Below are 23,867 nucleotides of genomic sequence, written 5' to 3'. Positions count from 1 at the left end.
AATTAAACTGGACAAGACACATATCACAAAACACAGCTTTGGGATATATATCTAACTGTTAGGTATGTGAGGAAACTTCCCCTTCCACTTTAGACACTTCTAGACAGTTGGAATTTTTACTTTTAAGTAAAAGAACATATATTACTTTGAGGGGAATTAAATTCAGGAAATTTTCCTACTGAAAATATTGAGGAAATTTACATATCCAATTATCATTAACTTTTGTATTCATGAATCTCACAAAATGGGGTGGGATGGGATGGGAATTTTACTGGATGTTTACATCACTCAGAAAAGTCCCCAGTGAAAACAACCTAACGGTATCACAGGCTTCTTCATGACTTTGGTAATATCATTGGGAAAACCGGTCATATAATTTATGGCTGCCTAATTCATCAGTTTCACGTCATTTAAAACCAAGAATATAAGCTCACAAATATTTTAAATAAAACATAAGCAGAGAAAAGAAATACCTCAAGTTCCACCAGAGCTGCAGTCACCGCATCTGTCGCAAGAGCTCCAGCCTGTAGCTTCTCGATTGCCTATGGAACCAGTGGAGAGAGTAGTCATCATAAAACTGCAACTTCTCAAACCCATTCACAAACTCTCTAAAGACTCAGAGAGGTGTTGGAGACATTTATAGTCAATAAAAATTGATCTCTACTTCCATTCCATGCTTCAAGACATAAGCTACCTAGATTTAAAACAAGCAAGTATTCATACTCAGGTTAATTTACAATATAGCTCACTTAATATTATTCAAATTAAGAAAAGGAATAAAATCTGGCCACTAAATGCAAAGCGCAAGGAATCTGGTAAGTGAAAGGGCTTCATTTATCACAAGGCAATTCAAAAATAGTCACAGAAATTACAAGAATTCGGTTTGGTTTAAATATCCTGACAATTCATATTTTATACAGATTGAATCTTGGACTAAGCTAATAACTACTCTTCCCATTTTACTACTCTTTCCATCCATATGTATACACTGACATGTCAGAATCATCAGATGGAACCATATGTTTGACAAAAGCATTTTCTGTGCTATAATATATTTTATATCAAGAGAAACCATATTAAGTTGTAATATAAACTACAGAGAGTTAAGGTCAATAAAATGATTATCTTGCTTTCTGCAGCATAACTTAAGAGAGGGGAGAGAAAGAGAGAGAGACAGAAAGAGAGATTGGTTTCTAAATTAATGACTTAAGTTCCAATTTAGTCAACAAAGAGAAAGCTCAAAAATTAAGAATTTTATTCCTCACTAAACTTCTAAGAAACACATTAATTGTACAAATTAAGGAAGCTAATTACATAATCCAAATGTATTATATGTTGTGTGATTATAGTTCTCCAAAAGTAAAACATTTCTTTTCAGATAATGAAAGTTTTCACACTTATTAAAATAAGATAAAAATTATAAAACAGCTTATATGTTATTTCACATTAACAATATTTAATTGAAAAAACAATGAAATCCCTAAAATAAAATATTCTTATTTATTTATGGAATTTCATTCATAAGAAAAGACTTGGACTCTAATAAAGTACAGTATCTCTCTTAAATGGTATATAAATATAAATGAAAAGAGCTGAGGGAGATGAGACCTATTTCACTTAATTTACAATATCCAATTAACATTCTATTTGCATAAAAAGTAATGGAAGGTTGGCATATTACAATGTATAGTCAGGATCAAAATAAAAACAAACAATATTTCTTCTAATTCCATTCCTGCCCCCACATTAAGTATTCAACAATTTAGCAAAACCTCAAAAACCAAAGAAATAAAAAAAGCACAACTGAGCACAAGGGCAAATCCAAACTCAGAAATGACAATGAATTTGCTATGATACAAACTACATGATGAAAAACAGAAGAAGTACAGAATAATCTTAGAAAAGTACTCATTTTAATTTTTTTATTTTTCTTCCCTTCATGGAAAGACATATTGGCTGACTTTGAGCTGTTTTCCCTACCTCTTCTATAGAGCTCACTGCCACTGCAAAGATTAAAAGAGATATGATTATGAGCCCACAATTCCAAAAATACAGGCTTTAATCTGGAGAAGGAGGGGAAAGATCTAAGCATCATTTGCAGAATAAAAAACACAACTTAAAACAAAACCAAAAAAAAAAGATCCCACAAATATGAGCAAAATAACTTCGTGGTTCAAACCAAAGACTTCCTTATAAACAAAATTTTAGAATTTCAAATTTCAAGGTAAAGCTGCTATATGTTCAAAAACTGAAATGTTTACATCATATAATTTGTGCATACCTTTTGACAAGCTCGTTTGCATACATGCTTATATTCCTTGGCTTTGGATTCAGAATGATAACCTGCACCTGTAGCAGAAAAATCAATCATTACTGATCATTAAAATATCAGTGACCTTGCTTATATAGTCCACACAAACTGATACTGTCCTAGTGAAAATAAAACTATTGCTCTAAATGTATGGAGTTTTAAAAAATCTAATAGCTTCTTTCTCCAACCATAAAAGCCTTTTAATATTGTGCCTTATCTCCTTTTTCAAAAATATATTCCTGCTAGAGGCCCTACAAAATAGCCCACGTCCCCAGGGTCACCCCCACCCCTCCTCCTTTGGTCTGGAGTTGATAACCCAGGAGGTATCACGGACAGGATCAAGTTTCCTCTGTTGACCTTTAGAAACTCCCTGCTGTTTTGGGAATTACTTCTCAGATTCCATAATCCTTAACAGTTACTTCAGAAAACGAGGCAACTTCTGAACAACCTTTGAAGTTAAGGGGTGTCACGTCCCACCCATCTACCATGGCTGCTACCACCACTCCTATCCAACACTTTAATGCTCTCACCCAAGGGAATGTACCTCAGGGTTTCTCTTAAATATCAGTGATATCTTATTCAAGACTGCCTCCTAGAAATCCTGGATTATAAATCCTAATTAGAAATCCAATTAAATGTCCCTGCCTCTTATCAGAACAGCCAGTAACTTCCTCAAGAGAATGCAGCTGAATAGATTTGTTTCCCTAAGGGAACTAATACTTGCTTATTTAGGGATTTCAGAATAGTCTAACCAAGAAAAAGCAAAGACAAGAGCCCCTGACATCTGATGATCAGGCCTCTAATCTAAGCTCTTTAACTGAGAGTACTGAAGCCACCAATAATCCCCCATCCCGAAAGCCCCAGAGAGATCCAACCTAAGGAAGGCTAAGAACTACTTCTCTAGGCCTCACAACTCAATCTGGAGCTTCTTTGACACAAACCTAATCCAACTTTCCTCAACTCAAAGAAGGAACTGGCCCGCAGAGGATCCAGGGTTACAGAAAAGATACCCAAGCAACTGGAAGCCTTAAGATACCCACTTTCTAATCCTGTTCCTCAAGAGACTTTATATACCCTGTGCTAATATTTCATAGATGTCTCTTCATGGTCCTATAAGAATAGGTGATCCCAGCTCTGTCTTACATCACAAAGGCCCCAATCTTTCTGCAATGTTTCCAAAAGGATGGAACAATACAGTATATGGAGGACAACATTAAATATCATTAACAAGTAATTCTTATGATTCGAATTTGGAATAAGTCTCACTTCAGTCCCAGTATGTCTTGAATATCTGGTTGACACATGCCAATTCTTGGTTAAACAAAGGAAAGACAGGAACAGGTTCCAAGTCACTGACATGCAACAGTATCTAGCTAAACTTTACACTGTTTTGTTTTCATTGTATTTTTTTTTTTAATTCTTCATCGTCTTTTTTATTTTTTTATTTATTTTTAATCTTCATTTTATTGAGATATATTCACATACCACGCAGTCATACAAAACAAATCGTACTTTCGATTGTTTACAGTACCATTACATAGTTGTACATTCATCACCTAAATCAATCCCTGACACCTTCATTAGCACACACACACAAATAACAAGAATAATAATTAGAGTGAAAAAGAGCAATTGAAGTAAAAAAGAACACTGGGTACCTTTGTCTGTTTGTTTCCTTCCCCTATTTTTCTACTCATCCATCCCTAAACTAGACAAAGGGGAGTGCGGTCCTTATGGCTTTCCCAATCCCATTGTCACCCCTCATAAGCTACATTTTTATACAACTGTCTTCGAGATTCATGGGTTCTGGGTTGTAGTTTGATAGTTTCAGGTATCCACCACCAGCTACCCCAATTCTTTAGAACCTAAAAAGGGTTGTCTAAAGTGTGCATAAGAGTGCCCACCAGAGTGACCTCTCGGCTCCTTTTGGAATCTCTCTGCCACTGAAGCTTATTTCATTTCCTTTCACATCCCCCTTTTGGTCAAGAAGATGTTCTCCGTCCCACGATGCCAGGTCTACATTCCTCCCCGGGAGTCATATTCCACGTTGCCAGGGAGATTCACTCCCCTGGGTGTCTGATCCCACGTAGGGGGGAGGGCAGTGATTTCACCTTTCAAGTTGGCTTAGCTAGAGAGACAGGGCCACATCTGAGCAACAAAGAGGCATTCGGGAGGAGGCTCTTAGGCACAACCATAGGGAGGCCTAGCCTCTCCTTTGCAGCAACCGTCTTCCCAAGGGTAAAACCTGTGGTAGAGGGCTCAACCCATCAAACCACCAGTCCCCTATGTCTGTGGTCATGTTAGCAACCATGGAGGTGGGCTAGGCCAATACCCCTGCATTCTCCACAGGCTCCTCAAGGGGGCACTACATCTTTTTTTTTTCCTTGTTTTTTTTTTTTTTTTTAACTTTCCCTTCTTTTTTAAATCAACTGTATGAAAAAAAAGTTAAAAAGAAAACAAACATACAATAAAAGAACATTTCAAAGAGACCATAACAAGGGAGTAAGAAAAAGACAACTAACCTAAGATAACTGCTTAACTTCCAACATGTTCCTACTTTACCCCAAGAAAGTTACCTAATATAGCAACATTTCTGTGAACTTGCTCCTACTATATCCATCAGAAATTAACAGACCATAGTCATTCCTGGGCATCCCCAGAACGTTAAATACCTTATCTGTTCTTCTTGGATTATGGTTCCCCCTTCCTTAATTGCTCTCTATTGCTAGTTCCCCTACATTCTACATTATAAACCATTTGTTTTACATTTTTCAAAGTTCACATTAGTGGTAGCATATAATATTTCTCTTTTTGTGCCTGGCTTATTTCGCTCAGCATTATGTCTTCAAGGTTCATCCATGTTGTCATATGTTTCACGAGATCGTTCCTTCTTACTGCCGCGTAGTATTCCATCGTGTGTATATACAACATTTTATTTATCCACTCATCTGTTGAAGGACATTTGGGTTGTTTCCATCTCTTGGCAATTGTGAATAATGCTGCTATGAACATTGGCGAGCAGATATCTGTTCGTGTCACTGCTTTCCGACCTTCCGGGTATATACCGAGAAGTGCAATCGCTGGATCGAATGGTAACTCTATATCTAGTTTTCTAAGGAACTGCCAGACTGACTTCCAGAGTGGCTGAACCATTATACAGTCCCACCAACAATGAATAAGAGTTCCAATTTCTCCACATCCCCTCCAGCATTTGTAGTTTCCTGTTTGTTTAATGGCAGCCATTCTAACCGGTGTTAGATGGTATCTCATTGTGGTCTTAATTTGCATCTCTCTAATAGCTAGTGAAGCTGAACATTTTTTCATGTGTTTCTTGGCCATTTGTATTTCCTCTTCAGAGAACTGTCTTTTCATATCTTTTGCCCATTTTATAATTGGGCCGACTGTACTATTGTCATTGAGTTGTAGGATTTCTTTATATATGCAAGATATCAGTCTTTTCTCAGATACATGGTATCCAAAAATTTTTTCCCATTGAGTTGGCTGCCTCTTTACCTTTTTGACAAATTCCTTTGAGGTGCAGAAACTTCTAAGCTTGAGGAGTTCCCATTTATCTATTTTCTCTTTTGTTGCTTGAGCTTTGGGTGTAAAGTCTAGGAAGTGGCCGCCTAATACAAGGTCTTGAAGATGTTTTCCTACATTATCTTCTAGGAGTTTTATGATACTTTCTTTTATATTGAGATCTTTGGTCCATTTTGAGTTAATTTTTGTGTAGGGGGAGAGGTAGGGGTCCTCTTTCATTCTTTTGGATATGGATATCCAACTCTCCCAGCCCCATTTGTTGAAAAGACCATTATGACTCAGTTCAGTGACTTTGGGGGCCTTATCAAAGATCAGTCGGCCATAGATCTGAGGGTCTATCTCCGAATTCTCAATTCGATTCCATTAATCTATATGTCTATCTTTGTGCCAGTACCGTGCTGTTTTGGCAACTGTGGCTTTATAATAAGCTTCAAAGTCAGGGAGTGTAAGTCCTCCCACTTCGTTTTTCTTTTTTAGAGTGTCTTTAGCAATTCAAGGCATCTTCCCTTTCCAAATAAATTTGATAACTAGCTTTTCCAAGTCTGCAAAGTAGGTTATTGGAATTTTGATTGGGATTGCATTGAATCTGTAGATGAGTTTGGGTAGAATTGACATCTTAATGACATTTAGTCTTCCTATCCATGAACATGGAATATTTTTCCATCTTTTAAGGTCCCCTTCTATTTCTTTTAGTAGAGTTATGTAGTTTTCTTTGCATAGGTCTTTTACATCTTTGGTTAAGTTTATTCCTAAGTACTTGATTTTTTTAGTTGCTATTGAAAATGGTATCTTTTTCTTGAGTGTCTCTTCAGTTTGTTCATTTCTAGCATATAGAAACATTACTGACTTATGTGCATTAACCTTGTATCCCGCTACTTTGCTAAATTTGTTTATTAGCTCTAGTAGCTGTATCGTCGATTTCTCAGGGTTTTCTAGATATAAGATCATATCATCTGCAAACAATGACAGTTTTACTTCTTCTTTTCCAATTTGGATGCCTTTTATTTCTTTGTCTTGCAGGATTGCCCTGGCTAGCACTTCCAGCACGATGTTGAATAACAGTGGTGACAGCGGGCATCCTTGTCTTGTTCCTGATCTTAGAGGGAAGGCTTTCAGTCTCTCACCATTGAGTACTATGCTGGCTGTGAGTTTTTCATATATGCTCTTTATCATGTTGAGGAAGTTTCCTTCAATTCCTACCTTTGGAAGTGTTTTTATCAAAAACGGATGTTGGATTTTGTCAAATGCTTTTTCAGCATCCACTGAGATGATCAATTGATTTTTCCCTTTTGACTTGTTAATGTGTTGTAATACATTGATTGATTTTCTTATGTTGAACCATCCTTGCATGCCTGGAATAAACCCCACTTGGTCATGGCGTATGATTTTTTTAATGTGTCTTTGGATTCGATTTGCAAGTATTTTATTGAGGATTTTTGCATCTATATTCATTAGGGAGATTGGCCGGTAGTTTTCCTTTTTTGTAGCATCTTTGCCTGGTTTTGGTATTAGATTGATGTTAGCTTCATAAAATGAGTTAGGTAGTGTTCCATTTTCTTCAATGTTTTGAAAGAGTTTGAGTAAGATTGGTGTCAGTTCTTTCTGGAAAGTTTGGTAGAATTCCCCTGTGAAGCCATCTGGCCCTGGGCATTTATTTGTGGGAAGATTTTTGATGACTGATTGGATCTCTTTGCTTGTGATGGGTTGGTTGAGGTCTTCTATTTCTTCTCTGGTCAGTCTAGGTTGTTCATATGTTTCCAGGAAATTGTCCATTTCCTCTACATTATCCAGTTTGTTGCCATACAGTTGTTCATAGTATCCTCTTATAATTTTTTTTAATTTCTTCAGGATCTGCAGTTATGTCACCTTTTTCATTCATTATTTTGTTTATATGGGTCTTCTCTCTTTTTGATTTTGTCAGTCTAGCTAGGGGCTTGTCAATCTTGTTGATCTTCTCAAAGAACCAACTTTTGGTGATATTTATCCTCTCTATTGTTTTTTTGTTCTCTATGTCATTTATTTCTGCTTTAATCCTTGTTATTTCTTTTCTTGTACTTGGTTTAGGATTGGTTTGCTGTTCATTTTCTAGCTTCTTCAGTTGATCCATTAGTTCTTTGATTTTGGCTCTTTCTTCCTTTTTAATACATGCGTTTAGTGCTATAAATTTCCCCCTTAGCACTGCTTTTGCTGCATCCCATAGGTTTTGGTATGTTGTGTTCTCATTTTCATTCGTCTCTATATATATAGCAATTTCTCTTGCTATTTCTTCTTTAACCCACTGATTGTTTAGGAGTGTGTTGTTTAACCTCCAGGTATTTGTGAATTTTCTAAGTCTCTGATGGTTATTGACTTCTAATTGTATTCCATTGTGGTCAGAGAATGTGCTTTGAATAATTTCAATCTTTTTAAATTTATTGAGGCTTGTTTTATGTCCCAGCATATGATCTATTCTGGAGAAAGTTCCGTGAGCACTAGAAAAGTATGTGTATCCTGGTGATTTGGGATGTAATGTCCTGTATATGTCTGTTAAATCTAATTCATTTATCAGATTGTTTAGGTTTTCAATTTCCTTATTGGTCTTCTGTCTGGTTGATCTATCTATAGGAGACAGTGATGTGTTGAAGTCTCCCACAATTATTGTGGAAACATCAATTGCTTCCTTTAGTTTTGCCAGTGTTTCTCTCATGTATTTTGTGGCACCTTGATTGGGTGCATAGACATTTACGATTGTTATTTCTTCTTGCTGAATTGCCCCTTTTATTAGTATGTAGTGGCCTTCTTTGTCTCTCAAAACATCCCTGCATTTGAAGTCTATTTTATCTGAGATTAATATTGCTACACCTGCTTTCTTTTGGCTGTAGCTTGCATGAAATATTTTTTTCCATCCTTTCACTTTCAGTTTCTTTGTGTCCCTGTGTCTAAGATGAGTCTCTTGTATGCAACATATTGATGGTTCATTTTTTTTGATCCATTCTGCGAATCTATATCTTTTAATTGGGGAGTTTAATCCATTTACATTCAACGTTATAACCGTGAAGGCATTTCTTGAATCAGCCATCTTATCCTTTGGTTTATGTTTGTCATATTTTTCCCCTCTGTCTATTAATATCCTTTATTGTACCCATACCGAATCTCTTTAGTACTGAACCTTTCTCCAAGTCTCTCTGTCCTTTCTTTGTTTCTCTGTCTGTAGGGCTCCCTTGAGTATCTACAGTAGGGCAGGTCTCTTGTTAGCAAATTCTCTCAGCATTCGTTTGTATGTGAAAAATTTAAGCTCTCCCTCAAATTTGAAGGAGAGCTTTGCTGGATAAAGTATTCTTGGCTGGAAATTTTTCTCACTCAGAATTTTAAATATATCGTGCCACTGCCTTCTCGCCTCCATGGTGGCTGCTGAGTAGTCACTACTTAGTCTTATGCTGTTTCCTTTGTATGTGGTGAATTGCTTTTCTCTTGCTGCTTTCAGAACTTGCTCCTTCTCTTCTGTGTTTGACAGTGTGATCAGTATATGTCTCGGAGTGGGTTTATTTGGATTTATTCTATTTGGGGTTCGCTGAGCATTTATGATTTGTGTATTTATGTTGTTTAGAAGATTTGGGAAGTTTTCCCCAACAATTTCTTTGAATACTCTTCCTAGACCTTTACCCTTTTCTTCCCCTTCTGGGACACCAATGAGTCTTATATTTGGACGTTTCATATTATCTATCATATCCCTGAGGTCCATTTCGATTTTTCAATTTTTTTCCCCATTCTTTCTTTTATGCTTTCATTTTCCATTCTGTCATCTTCCAGGTCACTGATTCGTTGTTCAACTTCCTCTAGTCTTGTACTATGAGTGTCCAGAATCTTTTTAATTTGGTCAACAGTTTCTTTAATTTCCATAAGATCATCCATTTTTTTATTTAGTCTTGCAATGTCTTCTTTATGCTCTTCTAGGGTCTTCTTGATTTCTTTTGTCTCCCATACTATGGTCTCATTGTTCATCTTTAGTTCTTCGAGTAGCTGCTCTAGGTGCTGTGTCCCTTCTGATCTTTTGATTTGGGTGCTTGGGCTTGGGTTATCCATATCGTCTGGTTTTTTCATATGCTTTATAATTTTCTGTTCTTTTTGGCCTCGTGGCATTTGCTGAACTTGATAGGGTTCTTTTAGGATTTGTAGACCAATTGAAGTCCTTATCTCTAATTTATCAGATCTACAGCTTCGTGGAGTACACTTTCTCTAACTAACCAGCAGGTGGCGTCCACGAGCCACCTGTTCTCCACAAGCCAGTTCTCCCCTGCTTAGCCTTTTTGGTGAGTGAGGGAGTGAGTCTTGTGGGGTCCAATTGGTGTACCAAGCTTGCGTGTGTAGTTGGTGTTGCCTGCCCTGTATATGGGGCGTGTTTCTGGGCAGTCAGGGAGGGGGGGGTGGCTCTAACAATCAAATCTCCCTGGTGATCCTAGAGTTTTAAGGCTGCTGCAATAGTCTAATCCTTCAGTTCAGTCCTGCCACAGTTTGTCTCTGCCACTGACCCACAAGTCCTTGGTATTGGCGTATGGCTCCTGAGACTTGCAAGTGGGCCCCTCTTCCAGACCATGCACCCCCTGGTCCTCTGTTGAGGGATGACTGTGCTATGTCACAGGTGAGTGCCGTCCCCCCAGGGCAGTTCTGGGCTGCTGGGCTGTGTAGGAAGGCTCCCAGTCTGCTGAAATGATGGCTGAATGGGGCTTTGTTAATTCACACTGCTCTACCTTCCCAACTCTGGGACAATCAGCTGAGGCTGCAGGGAAGGCTAATGTCCACGCCCAGTTTTGTGGTGTGTGCCTGTTATCTGAAGCACTTCCGTCACACTGGGTTGTCTGGGGCAGTTCTGGGCTATGGGGCTGGCGATGGGCAGGAGTGTTTCCTGTCCACCAGGATGATGGCTGTGAGCGGACACCCCCCTTTTCTTGGGAAGTTGTGGTGTTTAGTGAATTTTCTCAGCCACTGGATTATTGCGTTTTGTCTCAGAGCTCTCCTAGTTCTGCTCTTGACTTGACCTGCCCAAATTGCAGGTCTTTGAAGCTTTCTGTATTGGGCTTCTTAGAGTAATTGTTTTAGAAAAAGAAAAAAGGATTAAAAAAAAAGGGCCCTCCTCAGAGATCTAATGGGTTATTGAAATGCTAAGAGACAAAGCAACCAGGGCCATTAAGGAAAGGTCCACAGGGCAGAGAGATCAGCTTTTCTTCGGGATTTGCATATGCGCCTCAGGGCCCGAGCTCGGACCTGAGCTCTGCCCTTCCCCCTTCCACGCTCACCAGAACTCCAAAAATCCTCCGCTTTTATTTTGGAGTTTTTCGTGTTGTTTTTTTTCTATGCCTGTCTCCTCTCTGCTGGGCTGGCTGCTCTCAGATTCTCTGGTGTCTGGTCTCCGTCTATCTATGGTTGGCGTTTGGATCAGCAGAATGAGTTTCCGATAAGGGCCGCCACTGCAGTTCTCCCTTCTCCTTCCCGGAGCTGACAGCCCCTCCTCCCACGGGACTGAGCCTGGCAGGGAGGGGCGCGGGTCCCCTGGCCGCAAAAACTTACAGATTTCGCTGATCTCAGCAGTTCCACGTTTTCATGAGTGTTGTATGAAGTATGCCCAAAGTCAGACTGCTCTGTGGTGTCCAGTCCACGCAGTTCCTGGCTTTCTACCTCCTTTCCTGGAGGAGTAACTCTTCATTGTATTTTAACGTTATTTTCTCTTTATGGCAAGGGCTACAGATACCCCATTTAAGTAATGGGTGGATTTCATCTCTAAAATTTTAAGATTTTTTAATATTAGGTAAACAATATAGGCAGTACACTGGGGAAAATTAAGAATCTGCTACTCAAATGAAGTTTGGGAAAGTCTACTCTACTGCTAAAATAAACAGCTCTAAAATCCCTACATTGGACGAGGAACTGAATTTTTGTCCCTTAAACATGCAAGATACTTACTTCTGCGTAAGCATTCACTCTATCTGACCTTCTAATAATTTAGAAGAGGGCTCACCCCTCATCCACACAATCTTCCGCCATAGCCCACATTTCCTCCTCCTACTGCTGACCCCCAGGACCAACTTTACCTGAGAGCCATCAACATCCAGTGCAGTCTGAGAGAGGAGGGCTAGAGTCAACCATGACAATTATAGAAAACAACACTTTCCAATTGATCAAAAGATCTATGTTGTTACTTGTTATGAATTTCAGACATTTCTTGAACATTTTCCAAATGTTCATTCTGAAAAACTCACTGGGTACTACGGAAGATGCACCACCAGCATGGTGTAGTGGAAACAACACTGGACTAAATGTCTATAAAGACAGGAGTTCTAATTCCAGGTCTACCTCTAACCAGGTTATTTCTGTCACTTCATCTTATCTCTCCGTAAAATGACCTGTAAGAAAAGGAATTGACCTGTTTTTTTAAAGACCTTTCTGGAATAGATTCTACGAGACTTCTCAGGTCATCCAGTCAGGATATAAGTGGGACATCAGTGTTGTAAGAACAATTCCATTTCTCAGCCCATCCTGCTCCCATCCTGTTTAACAGTAAGAGGAAAGTTAGAAGGAGACCCAGCCGGTCCTACTCTCTTCACAGAAGCATGGAGTTTAGACAAATAAAAACGTCCAAAGACAAGAGAACCTACTGAGCTGAGACCTCAGCAGGGCTGCACTGCTCTGAAGCCCAAGAGCTTTCAATGATGGGGGAATCGCAAGATTGAAGCTAATTGTGTCTGGCCTCATCGTTCTCTGTAGTAGAGAATTATAGGCTGATGTAGTGCCAAGAGCAAGAGACCGGGATTTATGGGGCCCAGGTTTCTCAACCTGGCTCTAGAACCAACTAGCTGTATGGTTGAAGTCACTTAATCTCTCTGGTCTTGAGATTCCTCATTTACAATATTAAGAGGGCAAACCAGCTCTAAGATTGTATGAGTAGACCCTCAGATGGCTACAGTCTAGTATGCAGCCAATCAAATTTTTTCAGCAACATTTTAATTTTTAAAAACACAAACCAGAGTTTAAAAAAAATGACATTATACCAGGTTTTAATACCACCTAAATATCTCGATTATATGGGGTAAAAGGAAATAATGTGTGAGGGAAGTGAAAAAGACATCAGAAGAGCTGCCACTATAAGAACTTCCAACTGGGGATTGCTGAAGTCAATCCCTTTGGCCCCAACTCCTATGTGGCAGATGGCCTCCTCCAGATGTGAAATTCAATTCTCAGTGTACTTTTAAGACAAGAAAAAAAACAACTCACCCACTCAGGGCTTACCTGCATGCACCAGCACAAAGCCCCCTCGCTTCTCTTCATGGGACTGCTTTGTTTCCAAATCTTTGGCTGTTACCTTAACAGCAGACACCTGACCAGATCTGGAAGGCAGCCCTTCCCCTGAACTCATCCCCTTCTCCATGGTTATTCTGCAGGATTACCATCTTCTATTGAGAAAAGAGCATATTTCCATCCAAAAGCAATTTCAGGAGAGGAATTACCCTAAAGGAAAACCAACAAAAATTATATGCATTTCTTTCTACCAACTTTTTTAACTACCAAATTTGTTAACTTATACAAATTCATGCAAAGATAAATTTCAAAACACTTATTTTTAAAGTTATTTAACTAGGTAATAAAAAGAATAGGAAAACATTAAAAGGTTAGAATTTAAATCTCTCTGTCCACTGACCATTTTTGCTTGAAGTCATATTAACAAAAGAACTTTGCAAAAAGACCTTATTACAGAATCCAAAGATATTTTATCTTTCTTTTATCTACCTTGAAGTAATCTTCAATATAACTTAAACATCACTTTCTATTCCCTCAAACCAAATGCTAATAATTTCTGGGGCATTCTAATGGTGATGGCAATATTACTGAGCCTTGATATAAAACCTATACATTGCTATTTACATAAACAAAGGAATGAGACAGCATACAAATTCACACCTGCCTATTAAGACCCTCTTAAGAAAATCACTTTAATGCTCCACAGCTCAATTTGTAAAACACAAATAGTGAACCAAGAAATGAAAACAACACATCTGGAAATAGTCAACTTCCATGAAAAATGTAATTCTGAGGTTCTCAATAGATAAATGAGAAGACATTAAATTTAATAAAACAAATTACAAGTAACTTATGCCACAATGTTTCTAACTTTTCTCAATACCAGCTCACAAGCTTCTAGCAATCCTGGCCTCATAACAATAACTATGGCACAAGACATTAATGCTTTACTAAAATATTAATTGTTTTATACACATTTTCAATAAACAATGTGTACAGTTTTTATAATTCTTTTCTATTTCCTATTTTGTTTATAATTATATTTATTGAAACAATGTTAACTGCTAAATCTAACAAAAATTTGAGCCTTTATTTTTGTCCTTTCACGGACTCATTTTTTAGGTTTTCTGTTTTTTGTTTTTTGTACTCTACAAATGTATTGGTCCACAATGGATAGGAATTTTTAAGAAGTGGGTCCTTTAACAGAGATGGTCACTGGAATGTGGTATTTTAACTTCCCTTAATTTCTGGTTAAAAGGAGACCATTTTATTTTTATTACACACTACTTAATTCATAGGACAAATAGTTTAAAATCAAGTACACAGTTTTGTTAAAAGCTTTACATATGTTCATAAATGTAGGAAAAAATTTTGAATACAAAAGCATGCTGATCTTGATTAAATAGCAGTAAATTAAAATGCCTGTTTTTATTTTTGTTTTGTGGTGATTGCTATCTTCCTAACAATGGGTCTTCTCCCAATGACTTCACAAGAATCTGCCTCAATTATCTCAATTATATTTATTTTATTTTGGTTATTTCTCACAATATTTTGCTGAGATAGGCTACTATTTATTCATGTGTCAGTTGAGGAAGTGAGATTTAAATCATTAGCCTTTCATCAACTGGCCCACGCATGCCCTCATCCCTGGCTGCCAACTAGTCTAACAGAAACATAGGTTGAGTGAAAACACAGGCTCTGGAAAATCAAGAGCTTCATTTAAAATGAAAACATATCCAAACACTACAGGTTGTTAGTCTTCAAGATATTCTGACTCACTGATACCAGATGGATCTTTCCATAAAGAAAAAATCATAATATAAATTTTATAATGAATAAAAATAAATAGGAAATTATAATGTCTACATTTTATATTAATACAGTTTTATGTCATTGGCATTTTAAAATAGCTAAGATTTTTAAATATTGTTTCTCAGGCTTGTCTAAAAAGGAAATAAAATGTGGAAGATGAATTACTATGCCATTTCTTGAGCAATCTACCCTCCCTCAGAGACTATCTGAAATGTATTTATTTAACAAACCAATAAACTCAATAAACCCAAAAACGCTGGTCCCAAGGTTTAGTGGGATGAGGCAAGAACTCAAGCACACAAGCTATCTAATATACAACTCCAGCCTCCAATTCCCAATGGTCACTGGAATGTTCATATTTCTGTTAGAAATGAAGCAACTTCTACTCTGACATCAGTTTTTGTTTAACTCAGAACCCATTAAAGGTCGAACCTGCCTAATAAATAAAGAGTTTCAACCACTAATTTAAAAAGACAACCTAACAGAACAAAAAAAAGGGGGGGGGCAAATAGGCAAATCTCAGTTTACAGAAAAATTATAAGTTTAAAAAGATAAAAAAAAAATACAATACCTCACTGAAAAGAAGTGCAAAATAAAAAGTACACTCAAACACCATTTTTTAAATTAGATTGACAAACATCAAAAATTAAAACAGCATCATGTTTTGAGGGTGTAGAGAAATAGGAGCTCTCATACATTGCCAGGGGCAGCATAAATTTGTTCAACTCAAGGGTAATTTAGCAAAATCAATCAAAATTACAAAAGCACAAAACCTTTGACACTATAACTCCACTTCCAGAAATGTTTTCTCAGATACACTCACATGTGTAAACTTTCATACGTAAAAGAGTTAACTGTAATACAAAAAGATTGTGGGCAACAATATGTCCATCATTAGGGAATCAATTAAAAATAAAAGCAGCCATGGGGAAGAATGAGGAAGTTCTTGATACAAAGATATGGAATGGCCCTGAAGATATTTCGTTAAATAAAACAGCATGGTGCATAAGTACATGTACTAGTATCATTTGTGTGGGGAGAAAAGGAAAAAGGAGTGCTAAATACATATGCAAAATATAGAGCTCTATACCAAAAAATAGTATAATAGTGGTCACCAGAAAGAGAATTAAATGACTAAAGGGACACAGGATGGAAATTTCACTGTTCATTCACGTTTGTATCCTTTGATTTTGAACCATTCGAATGTATTAATTACAAAAAAAAACATTTATTTATTTATTTATGGGAATGCTAAGTAATTGGCTAAGCCCAAGTTCCAAAACAGGGCAAGCCTATGAGACACATTTAAAAACTGCAATGAGAGGAAAGATTACATTTTGAAGCTTCTAAGCACTCATCCCACCTACGGAAGGAATAGACAGAACATAATGCCTTTATTTCTGATTAATATGTTTGAACCCTGACATTTTGCAATTTCCTACCAGTACGATATTAAAATTCATTATGAACATTTTTTCAAAAAGCACTGACAACTTTTCCATCCTCTACAACAGTTCCTCAAAAAGTTAAACACAGGTGTTATTTTCTGTCCTGACTATTACACTGTATTGTATAACATGTTATTTTTCTTTTTATCATCTTTTTTATTATTGCTAAAAAAAAAAAAATTTTCCCTGTAGTAATCAATATGTTTAAGTGCTGACTGTGGTGATAAATGTACAACTTTATGATGATACCATGAACAACTGATTGTACACTGTGGATAAATGTATGGCATGTGAGTATAACTCTATAAAATTGTAGGAAAAAATATATATAGGAGTAAAAGTGTTGGAGAAAACATGGTGAGAGGGATGTACCTATCTACTGTTGATGAGAAGGTAGAATGGCGTAGCCTTTCTGAAGGTCAGTGTGGTGGTTCCACAAAAAGTTAAGTATGTGGGGACCATAAGGTCCTGCAACCTCATTGTGGGGTATGTCATTTGAAGATCTGAGAGCAGAGACATGAATGGACATTTGCAAACTGGTGTTCATGGAGACAGTAATCATGATTTGCAATGGGTGGAGGTGACCTAAGGGTACATAGACTGAGGAACAGAATGGTGAACTGTGGCGTATGCATACAATGGAACATTGAGCAACTACAAGAAGGAGTGAAGCTATGAGACACACAACGAGGTGAATGGATTCTGTACACAGTATTTGAGTGAAGTACACCAGAAATAAAGGCAAACACTATAATGCCTCACCAATATGGACTAACTACAATTTGTAAACTCAGAGTTGAATCTTAGAACATAGCCTAACGTGGACATGATTATTGTAATAGTCCCTAGATTGTAAGCTCTTACAGCAGTCAACTCTATTCCTGAATTGTAATGTCTATCTCTAAACTTTGAGATGCTGATCCCTTAGTGTATAACCTAACTGGTCTCTGGAACAATGCATATCTCTGAGACACCTGAAACTCAGAGCTAGAGCTCGGCAGATATGAATGTCAGTATCACTGCATACAGCAACTGTTAAAAAAAAAAAGCTGAAAAAGAGACCAGACTTCAATTAGTGATATGAATGAAGCAGATCTGGTTAAGACTAGGGCAAACCGGGCCAAAGGGTAAAGGTCGAAACTGTGTCGTAAAACTTCAACTTCCATTTGAGACCAAGGGAAGAGATGTCTATTTGGTGCAGGATCTATATTTTCTAAACAGTGTAACTCTACAGTCGGTTTGTTCAAACACCACAATTACATGGAACTTTGAATAGAAAGTGAGATACAGTAGGTTAGTATAGGTTAGAGTGAAATAGTGACACAACCCAAAGTAATTGGGGCAGAGAATAAAAAATATATTTACAGCCTCCCCCCCACCCCCCCACCCCGAGGAGCTTGGGGAAGGTGCAGAAGTTTGGACTTCCTCACTTGGACTGGTGTTGATGTTGTCAAACACTGGGACTGGCGGTTTGATGTGCCGAGCCGCGATCGTGGGACCTGCCCTTATGAAGCTCATTACTGCAAAGGAGAGGCTAAACTTGCATATAATTGTGCCTAAGAGTCTCCCCCTGAGTACCTCTTTGTTGCTCAGATGTGGCCCTCTCTCTCTCTCTAACTGAGCCACCTCGACAGGTGAACTCACTGCCCTGCTCACTATGTGGGACCTGACTCCCAGGGGTGTAAATCTCCCTGGCAATGCAGGATATGACTCCCGGGGATGAATCTGGACCTGGCATCGTGGAATTGAGAATATCTTCTTGACCAAAAGGGGGATGCAAAATAAGTCAAAATAGTTTCAGTGGCTGAGAGATTTCAAATGGAGTCGAGAGTCACTCTGGTGGACATTCTTATGCACTATATAGATAACGCCTCTTAGGTTTTAATGTATTGGAATAGCTAGAAGTAAATACCTGAAACTACCAAACTCCAACCTAGTAGTCCTGAAGATGATTATATAATAATGTAGATTTCAAGGGGTGACAGTGTGATTGTGAAAACCTTGTGGATCACACTTCCTTTATCTAGTGTATGGATGGATGAATAGAAAAATGGGGATAAAAACTAAATGACAAATAGGGTGGGATGGAGGGATGGTTTGGGTGTTCTTTTACTTTTATTTTTTATTCTTATTCTGATTCTTTCTGATGTAAGGAAAATGTTCAGAAATAGATTGTGGTGATGATGCATAACTACATGATCGTACTCTAAACAGCTGACTGTATACCACGGATGTGTAGAGGGCGATTAAGGTAGCATGCATGAAGCCCACCTTCAGCTATGCCGGAGATGTGCAACATGGCCGCCAGGGCTGATACAACAATAGCTTAAGTTACCCTCAGCCTTCTTTACGGAAGTAGTTCGCGCCAAAAGTGCTAGTTCCTGCCAAAAATGCTAACCCTACACCTGCCATCCACCCTAGCAACAGCAATCACCAATCCCAGACCGCTACCTGTCCTTATTAGCCACCCCCTCTCCCTTCAGGGCATATATACCCTGCCTCTTCAATAAAGTTTTGCAGCTTGATCAGAAACCTGTCTTGCTGTCGTTCTTCGCATCTCTTGTCCCATACCATTCCTCCCTCACAGGATTTGGAGCCTCCGTTGATCGTCCCGCGGGCCGGGACAGGATGATTGTATGCTATGTGAATATATTTCAATAAAACTGAATTAAAAAAAAAAAAAGTTAAACACAGGGTTACCGTATGACCCAGCAATTCCACCCTAGCTATATACCCAGGAGAACTGAAAGCATATGTCCACACAAAAACTTCTACATGGATGTTCACAGCAGCATCATTCGTAACAGCCAAAAGGGGGAAACAACCCAGATACCATCAACTGATGAACTGATAAACAAAATGTGGCATATCCATAAAATCCATTATACCCATATAATATATTATTCAGCAATAAAAAGGAACAAAGTACTGATATATGATACAACCTAAATGAACCCTGAAAATAGTGAAAGAAGTCAATCACGAAATGCCACTTAATGTATAATTATCTTCATATGAAATGTTCAGAACAGGCAAATCTACAGAAAGAAAGACTAGTGGTTGCCTAGGGCTGAGGGAGCATGGGAGTGGAGGGATAGGGAGGTTAAAGGGAAATGGGGATCCCCCCTACGTGGGATCAGACACCCAGGGAAGTGAATCTCCCTGGCAACGTGGAATATGACTCCCGGGGAGGAATGTAGACCCGGCATCGTGGGATGGAGAACATCTTGACCAAAAGGGGGATGTGAAAGGAAATGAAATAAGCTTCAGTGGCAGAGAGATTCCAAAACGAGCCGAGAGATCACTCTGGTGGGCACTCTTACGCACACTTTAGACAACCTTTTTTAGGTTCTAAAGAATTGGGGTAGCTGGTGGTGGATACCTGAAACTATTAAACTACAACCCAGAACCCATGAATCTCGAAGACAGTTGTATAAAAATGTAGCTTATGAGGGGTGACAGTGGGATTGGGAATGCCATAAGGACCAAACTCCACTTTGTCTAGTTTATGGATCGATGTGTAGAAAAGTAGGGGAAGCAAACAAACAGACAAAGGTACCTAGTGTTCTTTTTTACTTCAATTGCTCTTTTTCACTCTAATTATTATTCTTGTTATTTTTGTGTGTGTGCTAATGAAGGTGTCAGGGATTGATTTAGGTGATGAATGTACAACTATGTAATGGTACTGTAAACAATCGAAAGTACAATTTGTTTTGTATGACTGCGTGGTATGTGAATATATCTCAATAAAATGATGATTAAAAAAAAAAAAAAAAAAAAAAAAAAAAAAAAAGGGAAATGGGGAGTAACAGCTAATGGGTGTAGGGCTTATTTTGGGGATAATAAAAATGTTCTAAAATTGATTGAGATGATGGTTAAACAACTCTGTATATACCAAATGCCACTGAATTGTTCACTTTAAATGGGTGAATTATATAACATTAATTTTACCACAAGAAAGCTGTTTTTAAAAAAACTTCTTGCTTCCTGAAGTCACCAAATCCTTTTCTTATTCTTCTGCTTGCAACTTTTGATTTTCTTGATCACCTGCTCTCCTTGGCAAGCATGCCAATCTACTATCCTAGCTCCTCATGACCCCTCTGAATCCTCCACCTCTATCATCTCACATAACTCCCAGATGGCTTGTCCTTAGGCTCATTCCTGAATGCCTTCAGCAATTTCACCCATTGCCAATGTTTCAAAACTATCCCCTCAGCACATCAGATGATTTCTAACATTATCTTCTGTCTCTTGAGCTATAGCCACAAGCTTAAGCTATAGCCACAAGCTCTACCTGGCTCCTCCGCATAACTGGCCTGCCCAAAACAAACTCATCTTTCCCAAAATATCTCATTTTTTCCTTGTTACTTCTTATTTTTCTTAACAGCACTGCCCTTTTCCAACACACCTTGAAGTCATCTGGGACTGTACCCAGTTTCCAAATAGATTTCTTCCTCAAGCATTTAACTTCCTTTTCCCTACTGCTTCAATCCTTGTTCAACTCACACCCCTCTAAGCATAAATATTACAAAAAACATTTTAACTTTTCTCCTCAAATCCAGGCTATCATAAAGCAACCATTTACAAATGGCAGCCAAAATAAATCTTGTAAAGGACAACTCCAACTAAAATAAAAACCATGCCAAAAAACATGGACAATGAATGCAATAGAAAATATAAATGGGATAATCAATAGTAAAGAAAGACTATTCAAAAAAAATGCAAACAAAAATGAAATTTTTCAAAACTAGCACTGCACCAGCATCATAAACTGATAGGAACATTTTGAAAAGAAATTTGTCAGTAAGTATCAAGAGGCTTGGTATGTGTAATTTTGTATATACTATTTTTCCAGAGGTATACTATGTATGAACTAGTCTATAGAGACACCAGTAATATGACCATGGATAGCTCTAGGGAGATCTGGGAGATGGAGTGGCAAGGATGAAAGGGAAACTGATTTTCACCTAATAGCCTTTTGTATATGATTTTTTTTTTTTCTTTTTTTTTACTTTGGGTAAAGATTTAAGTTTGCCATCTCTGAATAAAGATGAATGCAAATTATCTTGATTATCAAGGGCAGAAGAAACAGAATAAAATGATGTGTTTTCACCCAGGGTCTTTCATGGCATGTGATGACACTAAGTTGTTTGTTTTTCTTTCCTTTTGTTTTCTTCTTTAAACCATTTATAAAACTACCACATGTCCTGTTAGCCTCTTGGTGTTGAAGTTTTTCCATATAGGTCTGCTCAGTCTTTTGAAAGCAGTGAAGGGAGGAAGGGGGTCATGGAATACATCCACCTCACGACAAAAGGCTTTTACAGAAATCGGGCACTTAAGCTATTGCAACTGCTCAACAGAAAACCACGTGGTTGCTCTTAACATCATAAATAACGAAGATTTAACACCTCATTAAATGAGTTTCAGAACATACTTATTTCATCTTTGACCCAGTAATACTACTTCTGAGAACACATTCTACCATAATAACTTTGAAAACACAAAAGGTTTTTTACTCAAAGATGTTTAACATATCATTATTTGAATAGCAAAAATCTGGGAGCAACCTAAATGTCCAACACACAGAGAAAAGTTTAAGAAAATACTCTTTTTTAAGTTAACTGATTTTGACCAGGGTGCCAATGCAATACAATGGGGGGGAAATAGCCTTTTAGATAAATGGTACTGGGACAAATAGATATCCACATGCAAAAAAATGAAGTGGACCCCTACCTCATACCACATATAAAAATTAACTCAAAATGGATTAAAGACCTAAATGCAACAGCTAAAACCATAAACTCTTAGAATATAAATGGAAACCACAATGCGATACCATGTCACAACCAATAGGAAGGCTATAATCAAAAAGACAAATGTTGGTGAGGACGTGTACAAAATTAAACCCTCATACACTGCTTGTGGAAATATAAAATGATACAGCCACTGTGGAAAACAGTTTGGCAGTTCCTCCCAAAATTAAACAAAGAATAACCATATGACCCAGTAATTCCACTTTCAGGTATATTCCTAAGAGAAATGAAAACATATATCCACCCAAAACCTTGTACACAGATGTTCATAGCCGCATCATTCTCTAACAGCCAAATAGGGGAAACAACCCAAATGTCCATCAACTGATGAATGGATAAAAAATATGTGGCATATACATATAATGGAATATTATTTATCAATAAAAAGAAATTAAGTACTGACACATGCTACAAAATAGATAAACCTTTAAAACAGTGAAAGAAGTCAGTCACAAAAAGCCACATATAGTATGATTTCCTTTATATGAAATGTCTAGAATAGGCAAGTCTATTGACAGAATATAGATTAGTGATTGCCAGGGATTGGGGGGCAGAATGGAATGGGGAGTGACTCCTAGTGAGAAGAGAAATTCTCTTTGGGCTGATGAAAATGTTCTGGAATTAGACAATGGTGATGGTTGCACAATTTTGTGAATATACTAAAAAGCAATTTAAAAGGATAAATCCAACGGATACAGTGAACAAACTACGCTTTAATTATAACTATATTATATACACACATAATACACACATGCTATGATCATAAACAGGTTAAGAATATGCTATAAAAAATCAAAAGGAAACATCAAAATGCTGGATTAGTGGAACTATGATGGATCTCTTCTTCAAGTACTTCTGCATTTCCTTGATTTCTTTTTAAAACTACTTTTTGTAAGTGAAAAAAAAAGTTTTATTTAAAGCAAACAAAAAAGGGCATGATTAAACCCCCACGTGTATAAAGAAAAATTCCTTAGCTTAATATTCAAGGATCTCAGTCACACGGTCCCAAAGGATCTTTCCTTACCCTCCCGTACAAATGCGAGTCAAGGGGAACCCCCTCCCTCGTGAAACACGATGCCCCCTTCATCTCCAGGGCACCACCGGCTCCTTTTCCAACCCCCTCTCTAGTTGCGCCTTCTCCATCTTCTCAGTCCTTTCCTCCTCTGCCTGGGCAGAAAATGCTAATTAGTTCCTCAGGACCCTAACCAGGCCTCTTTTTCACAAGACGTCTGCCTTGCCCCCAACCGACCACCCGGGACTAGAGCGCACACCCTAGGGCCTCTGCGAGTTTCGGGAGCCGGTGACACCCCAAGCCCTGACTGAAACGTAGGTCAAGGGCTACGAGGCTCCCCACACAAAACAGTCCTTCCCCCGTTCCACCGAGACAGGTTGAGGCCGCCGACCTGGAAGAGTCGGACCAAGGAGGGGACCGGGGCGGCCCCACGAGCGACAGAGACTTAGGGTCCAGGAACATCCCTGCTCCCCCCTCCCGTGCCGCCCCGGACAAGGGATGTCCTACGCGCCGCCCCCTCCGGGCCCCGGAGAGAACGTCCGGGCTGGCGTTTGGGGTTAGGACAGAGGCAGCCGCCGGGTAGCGGCAGCAGCTCGGACAGCGTGAGAAAAAGGGACACTCACCCGCATCAGCCCAGAGCCTTCACAGCACCGGAAGTAGTC

General features: G+C 38.3%; 1 protein-coding gene across 8 annotated transcripts in view; it reads right to left on the bottom strand.

Annotated features, from left to right (window-relative positions):
* TASP1 (taspase 1) overlaps positions 1–23,867 on the bottom strand; it is a 656,132-nt gene extending 632,265 nt beyond the window's left edge. For all 8 annotated transcript variants that reach the window (XR_005213130.1, XR_005213131.1, XM_037811849.1 and 5 more), the window contains exons 1-4: positions 23,829–23,867; positions 13,112–13,330; positions 2,282–2,349; positions 474–542 (exon numbers count right to left, since the gene is read on the bottom strand). Coding sequence is in view for 6 of the 8 variants with exons in the window: in XM_037811849.1 (XP_037667777.1) it covers positions 474–542; positions 2,282–2,349; positions 13,112–13,250 (276 nt within the window). In the remaining 2 variants the exon portion in view is untranslated. The remainder of the gene's footprint in view (positions 1–473; positions 543–2,281; positions 2,350–13,111; positions 13,331–23,828) is intronic.

The sequence above is a fragment of the Choloepus didactylus genome, chromosome 19, assembly GCF_015220235.1.
Source record: "Choloepus didactylus isolate mChoDid1 chromosome 19, mChoDid1.pri, whole genome shotgun sequence".
NCBI lineage: Eukaryota > Metazoa > Chordata > Mammalia > Pilosa > Megalonychidae > Choloepus > Choloepus didactylus.
The sequence above is the reverse complement of the archived record's forward strand: the minus strand, read 5'-3'. Positions and strand labels throughout refer to the sequence as shown.